A 19,420-nucleotide genomic window follows, 5' to 3' on the forward strand; every position below is an offset into this window, starting at 1 on the left:
AACATTCCCAGTTCCTATATAATCAAAGATTGACTTACTTAGGAAACACATTTGCTGGATTTGTAGAATAAGAACAAAACACGAGCCTACCATCTCCAACATAGGAAAGAGCGGGCACCTGGGTGGCTCGGTCAGCGAAGCATCTGACTCTTGATCTCGGCTCTGGTCTTGATCTCAGGGTCCTGGGTTCAAGTCCCAAAAAATCTTAGAAAGAAATGGCTCTTAAGATGGGGGCCCCAACAGGATCTAATTTTGTATTTTACTAAGGTAATGAGATGTCCCATATTGAATCCTTCTCAAAGTACAGTCCTGTTTCCACGAAGAACTGTAAATATGGGAAAAACACAGTAAAGTGCACACAATTCTCACAGCTCCATTTTCAGGCCCATGAATTACCGCGCTGTGCAGGCAACACACTCGGTGTCGTGGAGAAGCATTAGAAGGAAGCGCGACTGAGGCAGGAGCCGTCCTTACAAAGTTGGGCCAAACTCTACAGACATCACCTTTTAGAGGATGAATTCACCTTTGGTCAAAAACAGGACGAGAAAAGAATTTAGGAGAAACCCTGAAAATACATACAAATTATCAAATTAGTTTTTGAAGAGCAGGCCAAAGCATTACAGGGAGCAGACCTTGGGTTTCCGGTGAGCTAACAATGAAGGTAAAACACAGACTGATGAATTTCCGGTTTTAATCAGAACGGGCAGAATTGGAAATCTTAGGAGCAGGCTAAAGGTCTGGCTTTGGGATCCAGTAAACACTAGAAATGACTGGCTGAGACAGACTCTTCTTGTTGATCTTTGTCTCTCACTCTAAAAACATTTCTCCATCGAAGGCAGCATAATCATATGGAAGTATAAATTGCCAAATTATTTCCTGGTGCCCAGGTGGAAGAATCAAGCACTAGAAGGTACCAGAAAGGGTTACAGAGTTTGGAAAACGGATTTGAAAGATAATTCTTTCAAACAGGACATCATTCCTTCTCAGAGGAACACAAACACGGCAAGTTTTGGGAGAGAATTCTTATTCACTTTCAAGTAGCAAACCTACAGTCACTGAAAAGATCCGGATAGGACAGAAAAAGTATATAGGAATAGGAGCTCCCCCACGCCCCCGCCCCAAGGTATGTTCCATGTTTACTCGGAGACTGACCTTCCAATCAGTAGGTTGTATTGAAATAAAGGGCTTGTTAAAAATTAAAATTACACCATCAGGGTGATAGCTTTCTCCTGCTACAAGAGTTTATTGTCCCGTGTTTCAGAAAGAGTTGGCAATAAACTTCAGGTCCTTCGGGAATTTACAATAAACGCAGTGCCAGGAGTTTTTTTGAGAAGTCACAAACACAAAAACCTAACATTGTAAGACCCTAAATATGCTCTTTCATGCTTGTTCTTCTCTATCTTGTTCTGGGGTAGAGGGAACCTTAAAATAAATACACTGATTTTTAATAAAGAACACTTTCTCTCCCTGTCAGGGTAATATTTAAAAAAAGAAAAGAAAACAGGGGTGCCTGGGTGGCTCAGTCGTTAAGCGTCTGCCTTTGGCTTGGGGCGTGATCCCAGGGTCCTGGGATCGAGGCCCACATCAGGCTTCTCCACTAGGAGCCTGCTTCTTCCTCTCCCACTCCCCCTGCTTGTGTTCCCCCTCTTGCTGGCTGTCTCTCTGTCAAATAAAGAAAAAAAAAATCTTAAAAAAAATAAAAAATAAAAGAAAAAAAGAAAACAAAATTCTGGAGGCTTCATGTTGAATTACGTTATACCCCTGAATGTACCTGACCTCATCTGAATTATATATCAACTTAGCAGTCCCTGTTAGAGGTCCCTTCAGCTGATGTGCTATGGAATCAATGGTGTCACCTCTTTCAACGGCAAAATCCTTTACTTAAGATCATTCTGTCTTCCCTTCTCTTAAACTCCTATAACATAAAGGCTCACTATACCCATTTGAAGAAACACATTATGAAGCCATAAGGTCTCAACCCCCCACCCCCTCTTCTCTCTCTCTCTCTCTCTCTCTCTCTCACACACACACACACACACACACACACACGCAAATACCAGAAGCACACAGATTTAGAAAGCGGAGCTCCTCGGACAGGGTGATGGGCCAAAATGGCTCTTCTCTGTCACCACTCCAAATTCCCACCGATGTCACCTCTCCCCTGACTCAAACTTTACGACGCACGTGTCACTCCTAGCTAGGAGAGTCTAAAAGCATGAGTTTAACTTCTGCTGGTACCCACAACAAAACTCCTCGCGTCAAGATGAACTACGCCATCACACAGTGACATCGACACGAACCACTGTTATTTTCATGTGCACTGAAAGAGGAGGCTCAAAAAAGAAATTGCTTATCGATTCCTCTGAAAATAGTAGCGACAGAATTCACTTTTTTAAAGTCCAGGAAATGCGATGTTAGCAGTCATTAATATCAGCCACTATCAGATGAAAATAGGTGAGCAAAAAATAATCATGCTACACACCTATCACTCCAAACTCCGTTTAAGGCCGCACAGTTGCCAGCTCATTTCTTTGTCATCAGAAATAAACTGGACTTCTAGTTCTGTGCCAGTTCGTTGTCAAAAAGTGCTGACATAAAATTTTCTCATGAATCCAAGTGCCTGCCTTGTAACTAGACAAAACTTCTCTCTTAAAACAGAACCACAGAACTTAAGCAGCTGATCTTTATTTGCTGCGTTCTAATTTCTTCCAGTGCACTCTAGAGAAAAAAGTCTGAGTGTCTTCCCTTTGCCCTCTCTATATGGTGCTTATGGCATTTTGATTAATACCTATGTATTTAAGAATATCATCCATCTATTACCACTGTAACATAAGAATCTCCAAAAAGAACATTTAGAAGACCTCTATATAGGGTCCTTTTATAACAGTTCTCTACTAACTTACTATCCAGAAAGCGGCTGTCTCTTCCTATGACATCTGTCAGTCTAACACAGAGAGGCATCAACACACTATTTAATATTTGAATAATTATTTATTATTTATCCCCTCCAGTCTTCAAGTTATTTAAAATTAGAGCGTTTACCATAGAATTCTCATTGGGAAACAGTAGGAGGTTAGAAACCGCAGTGAATATAGGTCTTCTTCCGCAAAGCACTTATTGCTACTGCTTACTTTTTACTATTGTCCCTAGTGTCTACGTGTAATTCCAGGCAGATTAACCCAACTCCCATCTAGGAAAAGCACGCATGAATCCCCGACTACACCAATCATCACAGTCCATCCCCTGGCCATAGAATTTGCTTCAGAGATGCGAAGGTGATTAAGCTGGGTCCGTCAAAGCGAGGCATAGAGCCTCTGCTCAAACTTCTGACATAAATACTCTCTCCAACAGGGTGATATAGTTGCTGCATTCTGAAAGATGATAATTGATAACAAAAATCGAGTAATTCAGTCAAACTCCTGTCTAAGCGAAGTATCACTGCTAATAGGAAAGCGAAGTCTATGCTAACATTGCTTTATGGAGAAAATTCATTTTTTTCTATGGCGAGTTGTACTTAACCACCGGGCATTAGAGAGGAGGAGAGCTGGAAAATCAGGGCCCAAGTAAGAATTCATAGTGATTAAATCTGTCTGAATCCCAAGGGGGTTGTAACACATAAAATCAAGTACAAAGTCATCATAGCACTTCAACTAGCTTGAACATAGCACGCACATACATAAAATGTTGGTTTCTATCATGTATCCCTGATGTTACAAGACTGGCAATAAAACACAATTTTACCAAGGATTTCAATGGAAAAAAAAAAAGCCACTGACCAATTGTACTCCAAGTCTCAAAAATATCAAAGAAATATAGTCCAGGTAGAGAAAATCCAAATATTAAAATCATTCTTTGAGGAATGGCCCTTATAAATGCAGTCACTGAATATAAGAATTCAGAAAAAATTATGTAATTGAATTTACCAACTTTCTTAAAAGCACACCCAGCCAGTCTTTGCTTAAGATTCTTTCCGTTCTTCCATCACATCTTCAGTCTCCTGTTCATCTGCACATTGAAAACAATAACCAGAGTTGTTAAGCAATCAGAAATGTGTGCATAATTAAGAAAAATTATTCAACCTCCAGAACAGTGAGTCATTTTACACACGAGACAATAGCCATTCTCATTTAATATTAATTTGAACACTCGCCACAGGCTGCATACGAAGTTTAGAAGAAAAAACAAAAGAGAAGGTGCTCACCTTCATTTAGCTTACAGCCAAGAGAGAACTTTCTAGGTTGTTTTTGTTTTTTTTTTAAAGATTTTATTTATTTATTCGACAGAGATAGAGACAGCCAGCGAGAGAGGGAACACAAGCAGGGGGAGTGGGAGAGGAAGAAGCAGGCTCACAGCGGAGGAGCCTGATGTGGGGCTCGATCCCATGACGCCGGGATCACGCCCTGAGCCGAAGGCAGACGCTTAACCGCTGTGCCACCCAGGCGCCCCAACTTTCTAGGTTTTAAGAATTAAAATGGTTATGGATTTGGAGATGGCATCAACTTTCATTGTTGCTTCCTTTGCATTGTTTCTGGGAAGCAGGTTGAAACCCAAAGTAAACGTGGTATTCAGGGTGGATGGGCACTGCTCATCGGCCATTTCTTCACTGTGCGAGGAAAGAAATGTGACACTAACAGAAATGACATGGAAAGATTCCCCCAGCCTTCATGAGAAGGTTACCAGAAAAGGCAGAAGAGATAAGAGAACCAACTAAAAGAAGACAATACAATTGAATCCAGAAACCAGAAAAACTGAAGCCCTCATCCATCCTGGTGGGAATGTAAAATGGTGCAACCACTTCAGAAAACAGTCCAGCAGGTCCTCAAAAAGTTACCATAGACCCGATAATTCTGCTCCTACGTATATGCCAAAGGGAAATGAAAACATACATCCACCCAAAAATCTGTAGGCCAGTTTTTTGGTTTTTTTTTTCATTTTATTCATTTGGGACACCTGGGTGGCTCAGTCGGTGAAGCGTCTGCCTTCAGCTCAGGTCATAATCCCGGGGTCCTTGGATCTAGTCCCGCATCGGGCTCCCCTGCTCAGCGGGGAGCCTGCTTCTCCCTCTGCCTGCCGCTCCCCCTGCTTGTGCTAGGTCTCTCACTCTTTCTTTGTCAAATACATGAACAAAATCTACTTTAATTTTTTTTAAAAAAAGATTTTATTTGTCAGAGAGAGAGCGCGAGAGCACAATCAGGGGCAGCAGCAGGTGGAGGAAGAAGCAGACTCCCCGCTGAGCAGAGAGCCCCATGCAGGACTCAATCCCAGGACCTTGAGATCATGACCTGAGCCAAAGGCAGAGGCTTAACCGACTGAGCCACCCAGGCTCCCTGGAGGCCAGTTTTCATAGCAGCATTACATACAACAGCTAAAAAGTAGAAACGACCCAAATGTCCACCCACTGACGAATGGATAAAGAAAACGTGGGATAGCCATACAAGAGATTACCATTCCACATAAAAAAGAACGGAGTACAGACACCTGCTACAACATGGGTGAACCTGGGGAACATTTTGCTACATGTAAGAAGTCAGACACAAAAGGTCACATATTGTTATGATTCTGTTTAGATGAAATGTCCAAACTAGGCAAATTCACGGAGACAGAAAGCAGATTACTGGTTGCCTAAGGCTGGGGGCGTTGGGGGAACATGGGAAGTCACTACAAACAGCGTTTGTTTTGGGGGTGAGGAAAATGTTGTCAAATTGAGAGTGGTGATGGATGCACAATTCTGTGGCTATAAAAACCACTACATTGTAAAGTGCTGCTGGAGAGTGGCCAAAAAATGGTTTGTCCACATTCTAATCCCTCGAGTCTGTGAACGTTACCTTACTTGGGAAAAGGGTCTTTGCACACGTTAACTGTTAAGGGTCTTGACATGAGATGATCCTGGACTAATGCAGGTGGGCTGTAGGCTCAGTAACAAACATCCTTACAAGAGAAAAAGAAGAGGCAGACTGGAGACACACACACAGAGAAAAAGACAATGTGACAACAGAAGCAGAGATTGGCATGACGTGGCCCCAAAGCGAGAAAGCCAAAGAATGTCAAAAGCCTGAGACACGGGAAGAAGCAAGGAGGCATTTTTCCCCAGAGCCTCCAGGCAGAGTATGGCCTTGCTGACTCTTAAATTTCAGACCTCAGGCCTCCAGATCCTTGAGACAGTAAATTTCCGTTGTGATCATTTGTTGTGGTACCATAAGAAACAAACACCGGTATAAAAAATATATGTCAATAATGCTGTTATTTTTAAAAATCACCCTAATCATTAATGACAAATGATGTGGAGTCTCAGAGAGTGAACTGAGAAATGTTCTGATGTTTTCAACACATGGATGAAAACTATTGCAGGGATAAAGGAGGGCTAGAGGAGCAGCAGACCCCAATATCCCACACGTGAGAGTAGGAACGATAAGAGCGGCCCAGGCCTTCCCAGGTACTCTCTCTTCTATCTGGAGCGTTGCTCTTCTTGCCCACCCAGTACATGGCCCTCACCCTTGGAGACGCAACTTGAATGTCACTTCCCCACCTCCCCAGTGTTCGTCACTCCCTCTGTAGTGTGCTTTTGTGTCTTTTGTGCTGAAGCTCTTACTACTCTTGTCTCACCGCTGCTGTGAGTATCTGCTTAAGGGCCTGTCTTCATCAACAGACGATGAAATAATTCAGAGTTGGGATTGTGTCCTATTCCTTATATCCTAGAACAATGCCCTTAATGAATGAATACTGATGTCCAGAGCCCCCCCAGAAATACACTTAATTCATCTGGGATGGAACAAAGGCATTCACCTGTTTTTAAATCTCACCAAGTGATTCTAATACGTTGCCAGTGTAAGAAGCATTGCCTAAGGGATGGACTTAGTATAGCTTAATGTGCCAGACAGATCTGCAGCCAAGGCCAAGTAGAGAGACCTGGAATCAAAAGTATACGCAGCACAGATGATCCCATACTGGTTATCTGTGTCTCCGAATGTCAACCATGAAAGAGTTGAGAACTCAAGTTAGGGCTGCTTGCTCTTGGTGACTAAAGGGAAGGTTACCCAAAAGCAGGACAGGAGGAAAGTTTAGAGAGATAAGACAATCTGGAGAAGGTAGTATCTTCATTAAAATTAAATTTAAGAAGAAAAAGTAGGGATTGGGCAGATGGAAAAGAAGATAATTTCTGACATTATTTTCACCACCATATGGATAATCCTGCAGTAGAGTGACCCGTAAACCATCTAGTCCAGGGCTTCTCGCACAAATCACCTGCTGGGGCATCTTGTTAAAATGCAGACTCTGAGACAGTGGGCCTGGAGCAGGGCCTGGGACTCTGCATTTCTAATAAGCTCCCAGGCCTGCTGGTCCACAGACCTAGTCCACAGTTAGGTTCTTAACTATGTCATTTTACCCAATTTGAATGAAGCAATGGAATCGCAAGTTCTTATTAACTGATACAAGGATAATATGTTACAATTAAATACCAAAACTCTCCAACATGCCGTTGGTGACACTATTAAACAAAATGATAAGGTGATATTTTATGAGTAGATGAGGAAAATAATCAGCGACACATATGTACATGAAAAGCCCACCTCAAACCAAGAATGAAAGCAAGCATGAAAGAAAATTAGTTGAAGGTAACTTATAAAGATAAATTCATTGAATGTAAACTTACTAAAGTTTTCTATCAAAAGGTAATGAACACTGGAAATTTCTCAAATAGCAACTCTGATATTTTGATCAAATAAATTTTGGGGAGTTGATTAAGTTACTAAGAACATCTGAAAAGCAATGAGTAGCCTTGAAAAAGAATTTAACAAATAATAACCCGGAGGCCTGAAGGCACACACAGTTTGAGAGAAAGAGAACTCCATCAAAGCAATGACGAGTTTAAGATTTCCCTAAGAGCAAGCCAACATATTTTTTAATGGAAAAAAAAAAAAGTTAGCTAATGGTGTTACTATTTTAGAATCTCAGCGCTCCACTACAAACCAGAAAGCCTGTTTTACAAAAAGAAAACTTTCTCAAAACAATCTAGTGCCTTCGAAACTGTTCAGGTAGTCCGAGTAAGGCCATACGCTAACACACCCTTCCCAACTGCAACGTCCTTCGCAAAAGTCAATCCAACTACAACCGCCTGGAGTTAAGTACGCTCAAAAGTTACAGTCCGTGGTGAATCCCTGTACTGTACACCTGAAACTAATTTAACACCGTATGTGAACTACCCTGGAATTAAAATAAATTTTAACAATAAGTAAACAGTCACAATCAAATAAACCTCCCAGTGGGCAGGACTCAACGTGAAGTATCTTCAGACTGTACGGTTGTCATTGTTGGTCAACTTGTTCTGAGGACCCAGTGGAATAACATAGTTAGCTCTCTTACATCGATACTGAAATTCATATTTCTCAAATATGTATAGCGAAATCTTGTAGCTTGCATTAGTGTGACAGACTGAATGCTCCACACCAGGGACAGTGATTCCGCAAGTCAAGCCAGGACCTTGGACACAGGTATAAAACAAACAAGCAAAAAATACCCCAGATGATCCGGACGCTCTGTGGGTTGGAAGAGTGCTTCTCGAACCTCGCAGTAGGGGTCGTTGGGGGGGCTTATTAAAGTGCGAATTAGGGGTCGGTGGGTTTTCTAATAAGCCCCCAGTAACTGGGCCACACTCGAAGCAGCAAAGGCTTATAACGTGGAATGGAAATCACATGGCTCCAAAGGGCCAGGCACATCAAGCAGAGAGGGACAGATGGAGGGGGCCCCGTCCCCCTGAGGTACATGCCTCCTCGAAAGGGAATGTCTGCTACTCAGCTCTCCTCACTGGTGGAAGGACCTGCTGATTTGTCAGAGAAGTCAGAGGTCCAGGCTTTTAGGGGAAGTCTCCTGATTCAGTGTTAAATACAGTAGTTCCGGGGCGCCTGGGTGGCGCAGCGGTTAAGCGTCTGCCTTCGGCTCAGGGCATGATCCCGGCGTTATGGGGTCAAGCCCCACATCGGGCTCCTCTGCTATGAGCCTGCTTCTTCCTCTCCCACTCCCCCTGCTTGTGTTCCCTCTCTCGCTGACTGTCTCTCTCTCTGTCAAATAAATAAATAAAATCTTTAAAAAAAAAATACAGTAGTTCCTCTTATCCACAAGGAATATGTTCCAAGACCCCCAGTGGATGCCTGAGACCATGGACAGTACCAAACCCCAGAGACACTAGGATTTTTCCTAGACATACATACCTCTGACAACGTTTCGCTTATAAATTAGGCGCAGTAAAAGATTAAAAGCAATACTAATAGAATGCAATTATAACTTACTGTACTAAAAGCTACGTGAACATGGTCTCTCTCAAAATGCCTTGTACTGTACTCGCCCTTCTCGCTGTGATGATGTGAGGTGATAAAATGCTTACGTGATGGGATGAAGGCGAATGACATGCGCACTGTGACCTGCTTCTGGAAGGCTGCTGACCACAGGCAGCTGAAACCACAGATAAAGAGGGACTACTACTATCCCACGTAAGACGACCAAGTCCAGCCACTGACATAATCATCTTATGTGGACTTTCTCGTTTGATCCTTATTGAAGGATTAAAACCATCTGATCTTACAGATAGGAAGCCAAGGTGTAGAGGAGAGAGATTAAGTAACTTGCCTAAAATCACTGCTGATAACAGAGCAAGGATTCAAAGCCGGATCTGCCTCACCCAGAGCCCACGCTCCCAACCACCGGGCCAGATCCTGCTGGTGGGTGGGCACACCCAACCTTCCTCTGCTCCTCTAGGTTCCAGTTTGGGGTCCTGCTACTTACCCAGACTACTGCAAGCTTTAAGTAAGTAATTTGCCCCCTGGGTTTCTGCTCTCAGTTTCAATTTACAGTGACCAATCATCCCAGTTTGCCAGAGACTAAGGGTTTCCAAGGACAAGAAACATTTGGTGGTGAAACCAGGACACTCCTGAGCCAACCAAGACAGTTAGTAGCTCTAGTTTTCATTTAAGGTTGTTATTTTTAAAACAAACGTATCTGACTCATTCGTTATAGAAAATTTTAAGAGCACCATTCATTATATGGGTCCTATGGGAAATCCCACTTTGTTTCCCTCGAAGAGTTAGTATAGCTCTGACCCCTTTGTTTACTACATGACAGACTTGGTGTTCCTTTTGTCCTATTCTACTGTTGGTTTTGTTATTCGTATTTTCCTCTTTACTATACAAACTTCCGTTGATAAGTAGCTCAAATGCTTAGTGGGAAAAAAAGAATACCATACGTGCAGAGATGCCTTTCTGTCGGGATTCTCTGGAAAGCAATTCAACATAAGATAACTTGATTAAATACTAGAATAACCACCGACCTGAAGGGCTTTCTCTCTGAAGTACCAGCGTACTCAGGGGTGTCTCAGAGGTGAAGTGGTGGCAAAGAACGCTTACTCCCTGCTCTCCTCGCACTTGAACGTGGAGAAACTTATGGTGGGGAAGCGTCCGCCCTCGTTCCGTTCTGCACCACAGTCCGCCAGGGAGAAGAGCCAGTTCCCTGATCACTGAGTTCGGGGGAGGAAAAGGCACGCTCAGCTCAGCCCCTTCCTCCACGGGACTCAGCACGCCAGCCCGCCCCGCCAACGGCGCTTCGTGGCTCCTCCACGCGAGTGGTTCCACATGGACAGGTCTCCACAGGTGAGGCTCGAGGCTTTTCACCTCCGCCAGGGGCTGGGTGTGTCAGTTCACTCGGAGGACGCAGCATTAGGAAGACCATTCAGCTGCCTACCCAGGTGACAACAAGCCCCTACATTTCATCAGCAATGAAGCCAACCTCCTTGCTCTGCATTCGTCAGAATCTATCTTCAAATGGGTTCTGATCCGGGCAGCAATAGAGAAGACAATATTTACCAATCCCCTAAAGCCCCAAGAGTGGGTGAGAACAACAATGAATTTATTGGACCTTTTTAAAAAAAGATTTTATTTATTTGAGAGAGAGCACAAGCGGGGTAGGAGGGGAGAGGCAGAGGGAGAAGCAGACTCCCCTCTAAGCGGGAGCCCAACTCGGGGCTCGACCCCAGGACCCCCTCGATCCTGAAGGCAGACACTTAATCGACTGAACCACCCAGGCATCCCTGAATTTACTGGACCTTGTATCCAAAAAGTCAAATATCAGTAGGTACCGCTAAGCCTAAAGCACAAACAAGAAAAATGCAACTTTTAATACAGCTGGGGGGCAGATCCTTATCTTTCACTGCCACAGTTAAAACGGGCCCTCAGTATCACTCAGCTGGGTTCTCTTTGAAGTTTTATCTGACTTTGCCTTTTAGAAGAATTTTAATACTTGTAACAGACTTCAGTTCCTCAAGAAAAACAAAAGATTATATCAGTAATATTGGCCATTAAAAGAGAAAATGATAACTGGCTTTTCTTAGTTCATTCCCATCTATAGACACCGACTCTGAAATCACATTCACATGTGACTATTTCCTAAGAAAGACCTGAACACACTGCAGCTCCTTGTCCAAGCGACGTCCGTAAAGCGCTTTGTGCCGAGGAAGCTGGCTTGGCATTCGGTTCTGGTGTTCACTTTCGTAGAAAGCACATAGCTACCATTTAGTATTCAGAATAAAACTGATCAGCAAAATATTTTAATCGAAAACACTGAGGTTAGTAAAATCAAAAACTCCAACCTCAGATCCACTAACATTCACTCAAAATGATAATGTGGAACCTATTCCTTGAAGTTTGTTAAATAATAAACGGAAAATAAAATACGGTTCACATATTCACCTCTCTGCCATCTTAATCGTCCATACTCACAGGGGTTGTTACAATCATTCATTAGGATTATCTGGTGCCTTCAGAGGCACGTTCTATGAAGTTATAGGTAAGCCACCGCAGCTTCTTTCCACCAAGTCACATTAAGTTCTAGTTCATTCCATCTTGTCGTGTCCTACTCGGAAACAGATATACATCAGTGTGACTCAAGTTCACACAGAAGCAAAGTCATATTTTGGCAAAGCACTGTTCTCAACCCCCTTGCACACAGACTCCACGGGGATGAGATCGTGTATGCAACAAATCACCACATCCGTATTTGGTAAGTTTGCCTGTTAAGGCAGACAAGGAGGACATGCAGATACTTTCTCTAAGAAAAACCCTTTATCCGAATAGAAAGAAAATACACCGTGATCTTAGAGCAGAACAAAGTTTTCATAGCTTATGTATTAAATGCAGATCTTTAGTGGGGAAAGGCAGAACGCACCCATCTAATTGAATTGCATGTTGTAAAAATGAACTCTCTGCTGGATACAAACTTCATAGCTTGTAAAATTTCATTAAAAAAAGAAAAAAGTTCCAAATCTTTATATAGCATGTGAGGCTTGCACAACTCTTAAGCAATACCATCTGCTTTCATTCATAATGTGAAGAATAAATGTGAAACCACATTTTCAGCATATTATTCTAAAACTGGGCAATTTAAATTTTCATTTATTAAACAGGCACTTCCTTTAAGGCAGCACTTTGGACATCAAAGGAGATGTTACAATAAATCAAAAGATAGGATCTTTGTCCTCAAAAAAAGCACACAATTTTAAGGAAGAGAAGGTGTGTGTGTGCCTAACAACTTCAAGACAGTGTGTGTGAAATGATCTGATAGGGGACCAATGTTCTTGGACATTCAGAGGAGAAATCAAACCTTTTGAAAAGGGAAGAAGGGAAGGTTACACTCAGAGAATGGGGTTGGCAACCAACTGCCGTTGAAGGGGTACCTGTACGTTCTTCAGAAGAAAGGGGTAGGGGCTATCCAGGGGCAGAGGAAAGCCCTGAAAATCCCGAGACCAGATTAGCCATAACCAGAATAACAGGTAGAGGACTAGTTAGAGACTGATGAGGAAGAGATGGAAGTCAGATTGTGGAGGCCTGGGCCAGCCAGGGAAAGAATCTGGATCCCATTCAGTAGGCGCTGGAGAGCTACAGAAGTTTTCTGAGCTGCAAAGTGTGGTTATCAAAGCTGGACTGTGAAGGGCTTAGTTTGGCGGTCAGTGATGGCTGGAGGTGGGGAGAAACCAGAGGTGGGGAGGATGGACCCAAGGGTTATCGCAGCGGTCCAGCTGGGGCAGCAGGAAGAGAAGGGGAGGGAGGGGCACAGGGGACGCTGCGGGAGCGAACAAACAATACTAAAGGTCGAAGGCGGGGAGCGAACGAGACAGGAGATTCAATAATGACTCAGATTTTGAGCCCAGGTGATGGAGGAAACAGAAGGGAAAGAGGAAAATCTGAGTTAAAAGGAAAGATGAGGAAATCAGTTTGAGGCCATAACCACACAGGGCTGTCTGGCAGGCAGTGAGAAATACGGGGCTGAGGAGTTAGTTCGGAATTAGCAGAGTCTAGATTTAATAGGTAGTATGGAGGTAATAAAAGATCGATATAGATTTAATAGACAATATATAAAGTAATCAATAGACTAATCCATAGAGACATCCACGTTACAGGAAAAGTTGAGTCTATGTAAATAGACTTCTAACATAGATAAATAATCGAATATTTGTTTATGTCAAGAACTGTCGATAGTATTTATAACCTGTACCATTGTAAAAAGCAACACTGGATCAAGACAAAATACCTGAGTATATACAAGTAGCTGGGACAGGAAGTCTATGTAGAAGCTAATAAAACCACTAATAAAATGCATTTCACATTTACAAATTCATTCCCTGGAATAAATTGCCATCACTGAAATGGGGAAGTTAAAAGACTAAGCAAATCTATTCAAATTATTTGCATCTGTTCAAACCAATTTGTCTTTTATTACGAAATCATCACTGTTTTCTGTATAACCATCAAGACTATGTATTCATTACCGTTAGGAATAATGGATCTCATTAGAGTACAAATCTCAAACTTGGTGTCCCACAAACACGGATAAGTGTTATGTTGCCTGCTATTGACACCACCTGTGATTTACAAACCTAACTCCTATCCTTCTGTACCTGAAACTATAACATCTTTATATTGAGATGCCAAGTAATAATTATTCACCAATATACGCATTCTCCAAGCCTCACCTGTTTCTGGTTTCTCTGGAGGGCTGACTTTCAGACATTGGTCTTCGGATGAAAGGCTCACACTGATGCCATACAGTGGATCATCCAAGAAAGAAGGCCTTTTCAGTCTTCCAATGCCAAGAGTCTTCGACATAAAGTAGTCTTTTGTGTCAGTAATAACCTCGTCCTCAGAAAATTGGAGGCATTTCAAATTCTCCGCTTCGATGACAAGAGCCTGGGACGTGTAATGCCCAGTCAAGGCTTTGGTGAGATAGTAGCCTGTGCGTGTTTCACATTCCTCATTCTCAGGCATATCTGCATCTTTCACCTCTGTGCTTTTGACCTTTGTTTCTAATCCATTTAGGAGCTCAGAGAGGATAGATCTGGAAAGATGGGGGACCTCAGGTGTTATATCCTCAATGTCTTCCTTTTCTCTTTCTGAAGGAAGTCTACTCATGGACTTTTGGTTGAGTGTGCATTCATCCAGAAGACACCTTAACTGTTCCTCAGAGAGAAGTGATGTTGAGTCTAACTGATGAAACAAACCAAATGTTTTCATTGTCAATTGATCAAGTACACACATTTATTTTTGATAAGTTCCAGTAATGCAATATAAATGCAAGCGCCAGGAAATCCCTTACACAAAACACCCAAATAGCAAAATCATTCATTTTAAAGGATCCAGAATTTCAGAAGAAATGCACGGCATCCCTAGAGAATAGCTTTAGAATCCATCATGCCTACCAAAATCCAGGGGAAATTCCCTCAGTCCTGATGGAAATAAGTTACTGCTCCAAATTAACCACTAACTCTCTCTACAGGGAGAAGTAACTTGAAATGGAGATATTAGAAAAGCATTTTCAATTTCATAAGTTTGGGGACATCAAGCAGGGCAAACCACCCAGTGATAAACAGCTAGAAATCCTGCCATAGTCTCCCGTAGGTGTTTCTCTCTTTTCCACCACTCCTCAGGGCGAACCCCCATCACCTCCAATTTCTTAAAAATCTGGGGAAAAAAAAACAAAACAAAAAACAAAACCTCAGGCAAGCAAGTCAGCCTACACCTGCCCCTGGGGATTTACCACTCCTGTCTGTCCACAACTTTCAGTGGACAATACGACTGAAGCCGGAAAAGGAAGGGCGAAGGGGCGGTACATCCGGAGATGTGTAGTTGCTTCAACACTACAGGTCTAGACAGAGGTCGGGGCATTCCAATAACAGTGCATTCTGGGAGGAAGACTTGATCACAGACATTTAATCTCTGCTTGTAAAGGCTATCAGGGCTGAGCATTTCAACCAAGATCCTAAGGACTCAAAAACATTTTCTTCTAATGATGTTCTCAGGAAATAAAATAAATCAAATGAAAGTATAGAGCTATGTTCCACAAGAATTCAACTGAATTCTTGAATTGCATCAATCTCAAAAGGAATGGAATTAAACTATATTGAAAAACACTGAAAATAATTTCTCCTTCTGTAAAGAATCAGCGCCATTCCTGATTTATGTAGTGGATTATTTAGGAAAACACTAATCCTCCTTTACAGGGGCATACCTCATCTAAGAACAAAAAGTCCCCTAAGAAAACCTAATCATGAATTACAATGGCCTTAATTTCTACTTCAGTAAAGTAAAACAATGCTATTGCCCTACTTAGTAGGACCCAGTCAGAATTCACCAAATATTCTGCATGTATAAAGTATCAGGGAGAGATGGTGTTATTGGAACTAGTATAGTTAATTCCCTATTTGTGTAATGTTTCTAATGCAGCTAACAAAAAATAGTATGTAAAACAAATTTTTAAAATATATTTTGTGTTGTAAAATTATATTTAACTTCCATATATTAAAAACTAGTTTTCATAGTGGCAACTGCTATTACGAGTTTGAGAGTAACAAGAAATTGGGAATATACATATATATATTTTAGAAATTGGGAATATATTCTTAATAATTATCTAGGATCCAAAATTTAGGTAATTCACCCTAAGGTTAATTTACACATCAAAAAATTGGAGTCGACTTACATATTAGCAAATCCTACTTTTAATCACCAGACGTTTCAGGCATCCAGATGTGGTATTTTATAAATTATTAGGAGAATTCCCTTCGAAAACCTAGTTAACTATAAAATGAAGGCAGTCCTTGTATGGTAGTAGATATTTAAAACACACTGTCAAAATCTGCTTATATGAAACTGTTACATAAAATTGCTTCTAATGAGTAGACAATTCCCTGAGATTTAGAAAGGGCCCATTGAGTGTCATCTTCACAAAACATCTTCACCAAAGGCTTATCATATGAAATTTCCAGACACTAGAAAAAAAATCACTTTAAACTGGAGAAGGAGGATGACGGATTAAGCAAGGAGGTCTGGGGGAGGGGGCGGAGAGGGAGAGGAGGTGGAAGACTGGTAGATTACCTGATATATTTGACCACTTCCACAAATAATATTGATAAAATAGATGCTTGGTAGTTCTGATACTCTATTTGGCTAGAGGCACAGAAAATTAAGTAAAAGGGAAAACATAGCAATTATAGACTCTGGGGAAAACGAAAAGCTATATAAAAAGAAAGGAGAGGTAGTGTTTCAGATAGGTAACACAGAATATTAAGCAAAAGAAAATGAGATAATTATTAACCTTAAGACAAATAAAAAGTTGCACAAGAAAGGATACCATAGGGGGCGCCTGGGTGGCTCAGTCAGTTGAGCGTCTGACTCTTGGCTTTTGGTTCAGGTCATGATCTCAGGGGTTGTAGGATAGAGCCCTGGGTCGGGCTCAAGCACTGGGCGTGGAGCCTGCTTGAGATTCTCTCTCTCCCTCTTCCTCTGCCCCTCCCCGCACAGCCTCTTAAAAAAAAATGATACCATAAGATTCTACTTGCTTTTGCTGTAAATAATATTTACATGGTCATCATAATATAAATAGTGATGATGGAGGTAACCAAAAATTATGATTTGACTATTTTGGGGAAAATAGGGATGTTTAGAATTAAAGTTAAATCCATTACAGGAAGCCAACATACAATTGAATAATAATACAATATTATTGGGGCGCCTGGGTGGCACAGCAGTTAAGCGTCTGCCTTCGGCTCAGGGCGTGATCCCGGCGTTATGGGATCGAGCCCCACATCAGGCTCCTCCGCTATGAGCCTGCTTCTTCCTCTCCCACTCCCCCTGCTTGTGTTCCCTCTCTCGCTGGCTGTCTCTATCTCTGTCGAATAAATAAATAAAATCTTTAACAACAACAACAAAAATAATACAATACTATTGTATTATTGATACAAAATTTTATATTATTGTAAATTGATATAAAACTGATCAATTGAGATAGCAAGTTATTAAACAATATGGAGGTAAGCAGTTGGGAAATACCTAAAGGAATTAAAAATGCTTGACTCTGGAGAGCAAAACTAAGGGGTGGGGAAGGATAGGTCAAGGAGCTACCCTTTCTGTTTAAAACCTTTTGACACGACTTTTTCTTTATTTTATAACTATAACAAAGGTTAAAATTAACTTAAAATATAAAAAATAAAAATAACAAGTGTATTTAAGTTTTTAAATAAAAATTAATTCAAAAATCAAAATCTGAAATATTAAAATGAAATTTCTAACCAATTGTATCTTTGGGCATCAGAGGCAAATTGAGGTTTCATGGAACCTGAAATTTACAATCTTGCAGCAGGAAGAGGATACTTCTTTAAGAAAAAGAATACAAAACGGCAAGTAGGAAATAGGTCCAAAAGCAAGTTTCTTTTTCTTAGAATGTGAGAAAGATCACAATAAATACTGGAATCTTGGAAAGTCAAATCCATCTCTTCCATTATCTCTTTAGGTCATTTACCAGAAGTGTTTATATAGAAATGTTTCCTGATTACAACCTAGCTTCCTCTCCCCACTCGAGCCTCGTACAAGTGAGAGGTCCTAAAGCTTAAGCTTCGCTGGCTTCACGGTAAATCTGCTTCTGGGCGCTCCAGCATAAAACACAGCACATCTGCGTCTGTGTGTACATAGAAAGAAGCTCAACTACAATCACCCTGATCCTTGGGGGAAGCAGCCTGATGGGAAAGAAAACACAGAAGATTAGAGCTTGGGCTCTGGTCCAAGCTTGGCCACCCTGATGTATGTCACCCAAGGGACCCATCTCCTTCGGTGCTGAAAGGAGGCATTGAAGAAGATGGTCTCTAAAGTAACCTCTAGCCCTAAAACTGATTTTTATGAATAACCACTTTCATAATAGAAATACAAGAAAGAATAAACTTTCTATTAACATTAGAGTATCACCTTGATAGAATTTATGAAAGCAAAACAATAACAAAAAGGGAACTTTTATTTCCTTAACTTCTTCACAGTACCAATTCTGAACTCAAAGAATAACCAAAAATTCCCTGGTCTCAAGACTCTAAGTAAAAGTGAACCAACCGTATTAAACCTTCAAATTAAGTTCATTTGATCACAGTGTTTTCTGGGTGGCAACGCAGATCAGAACCTTCCCCATGAGCGATCTTTCTCATCTTTGGATTCCCTGCAGAGACTTGCCCACGGTATAAACTCAAGAACTTGCTGTTGGGGGAGTCAAGTGAATTAAGGTTGCTGAGTGGTTTGCAACAGCTCTGTGCTGCATTAGTAGAAGTTATTTACACATGCTGCACTGGCCTAAACTAGGGCTCTATCCCAAACGTCCCTAACGACCTTTGATAGTTAAAGGACCATAACCCATAGCCTTCATCCAGATTGCTTTGAAACCCCTGAGCTAATGAGCTCTGTGACTGAATGACACACAGCAAGCACAGTCAAGTAACCATCTGTTCAAGTATTCACCTCAAAGTATTCATCTTTCACGCCAGTTCTAATTTTCCAGTATTTCATAAACAAGTTATTATTCATGCTATTCCCGCCTTTCATGAAATTCATCATAGTGCTTCTCAGTCTTCATTTTTCCAGACCAGAACCCAATCTATTTACTCCCCTTCTATGAAAGCCCCTCTCTTCCCATCCTCATTTTAGTAGCCCTTTTATGCACCTTCTTTCTTGTTTTAGCCAAAGCACACACATTCCAGAGTCAAAGAGCAAACAGATTGGATTTTCTCGACAGAACCAGAAGATGGAATACTTGTGGTGCTCATTTTCGTGCCTCTCGCTGGTCTTGCTGACGCACCTGGTGACGTCTTACGGACTAGTAACAGCATTTATTAGGCGCCTCCTCTGGGCCGGACACTGCTCTGTGCACGACATGTATCAGTTCCGTTCATCTTCACAGCAAACCTATGAGGCAGGTACTCTCGCTATTCCCGCTTTATAGATGAAGAAAGTAAAGCACCGAGAAATCAAGTAACCTGTCCATGGTCACTAAATGGTAAACCCGGGATCCGAACCCATGGAGTCAAGGTCCAGAGCCCATGTGCCTAACTACTAGACTCCATACCCTCTCA

The 19,420-nt window shown here is 41.7% G+C and overlaps 1 protein-coding gene across 11 annotated transcripts in view; it reads right to left on the reverse strand.

Annotated features, from left to right (window-relative positions):
• Positions 1-2,974: 2,974 nt before the first annotated feature.
• The window catches only part of FSIP1 (fibrous sheath interacting protein 1), a 182,151-nt gene continuing 165,705 nt past the window's right edge, over positions 2,975-19,420 (reverse strand). For 6 of the 11 annotated variants that reach the window (XM_026480047.4, XM_044377516.3, XM_048218668.2 and 3 more), the window contains one exon: positions 2,975-14,522. In XM_026480047.4, coding sequence (XP_026335832.2) covers positions 13,923-14,522 — 600 coding nt within the window. In that variant the 3' untranslated portion in view covers positions 2,975-13,922. The remainder of the gene's footprint in view (positions 14,523-19,420) is intronic. The other 5 variants (XM_048218671.2, XM_048218659.2, XM_048218679.2 and 2 more) reach the window with 2 other exon arrangements.

Source organism: Ursus arctos, unplaced genomic scaffold (genome assembly GCF_023065955.2).
Source record: "Ursus arctos isolate Adak ecotype North America unplaced genomic scaffold, UrsArc2.0 scaffold_36, whole genome shotgun sequence".
In the NCBI taxonomy this organism is placed as follows: Eukaryota; Metazoa; Chordata; class Mammalia; order Carnivora; family Ursidae; genus Ursus; species Ursus arctos.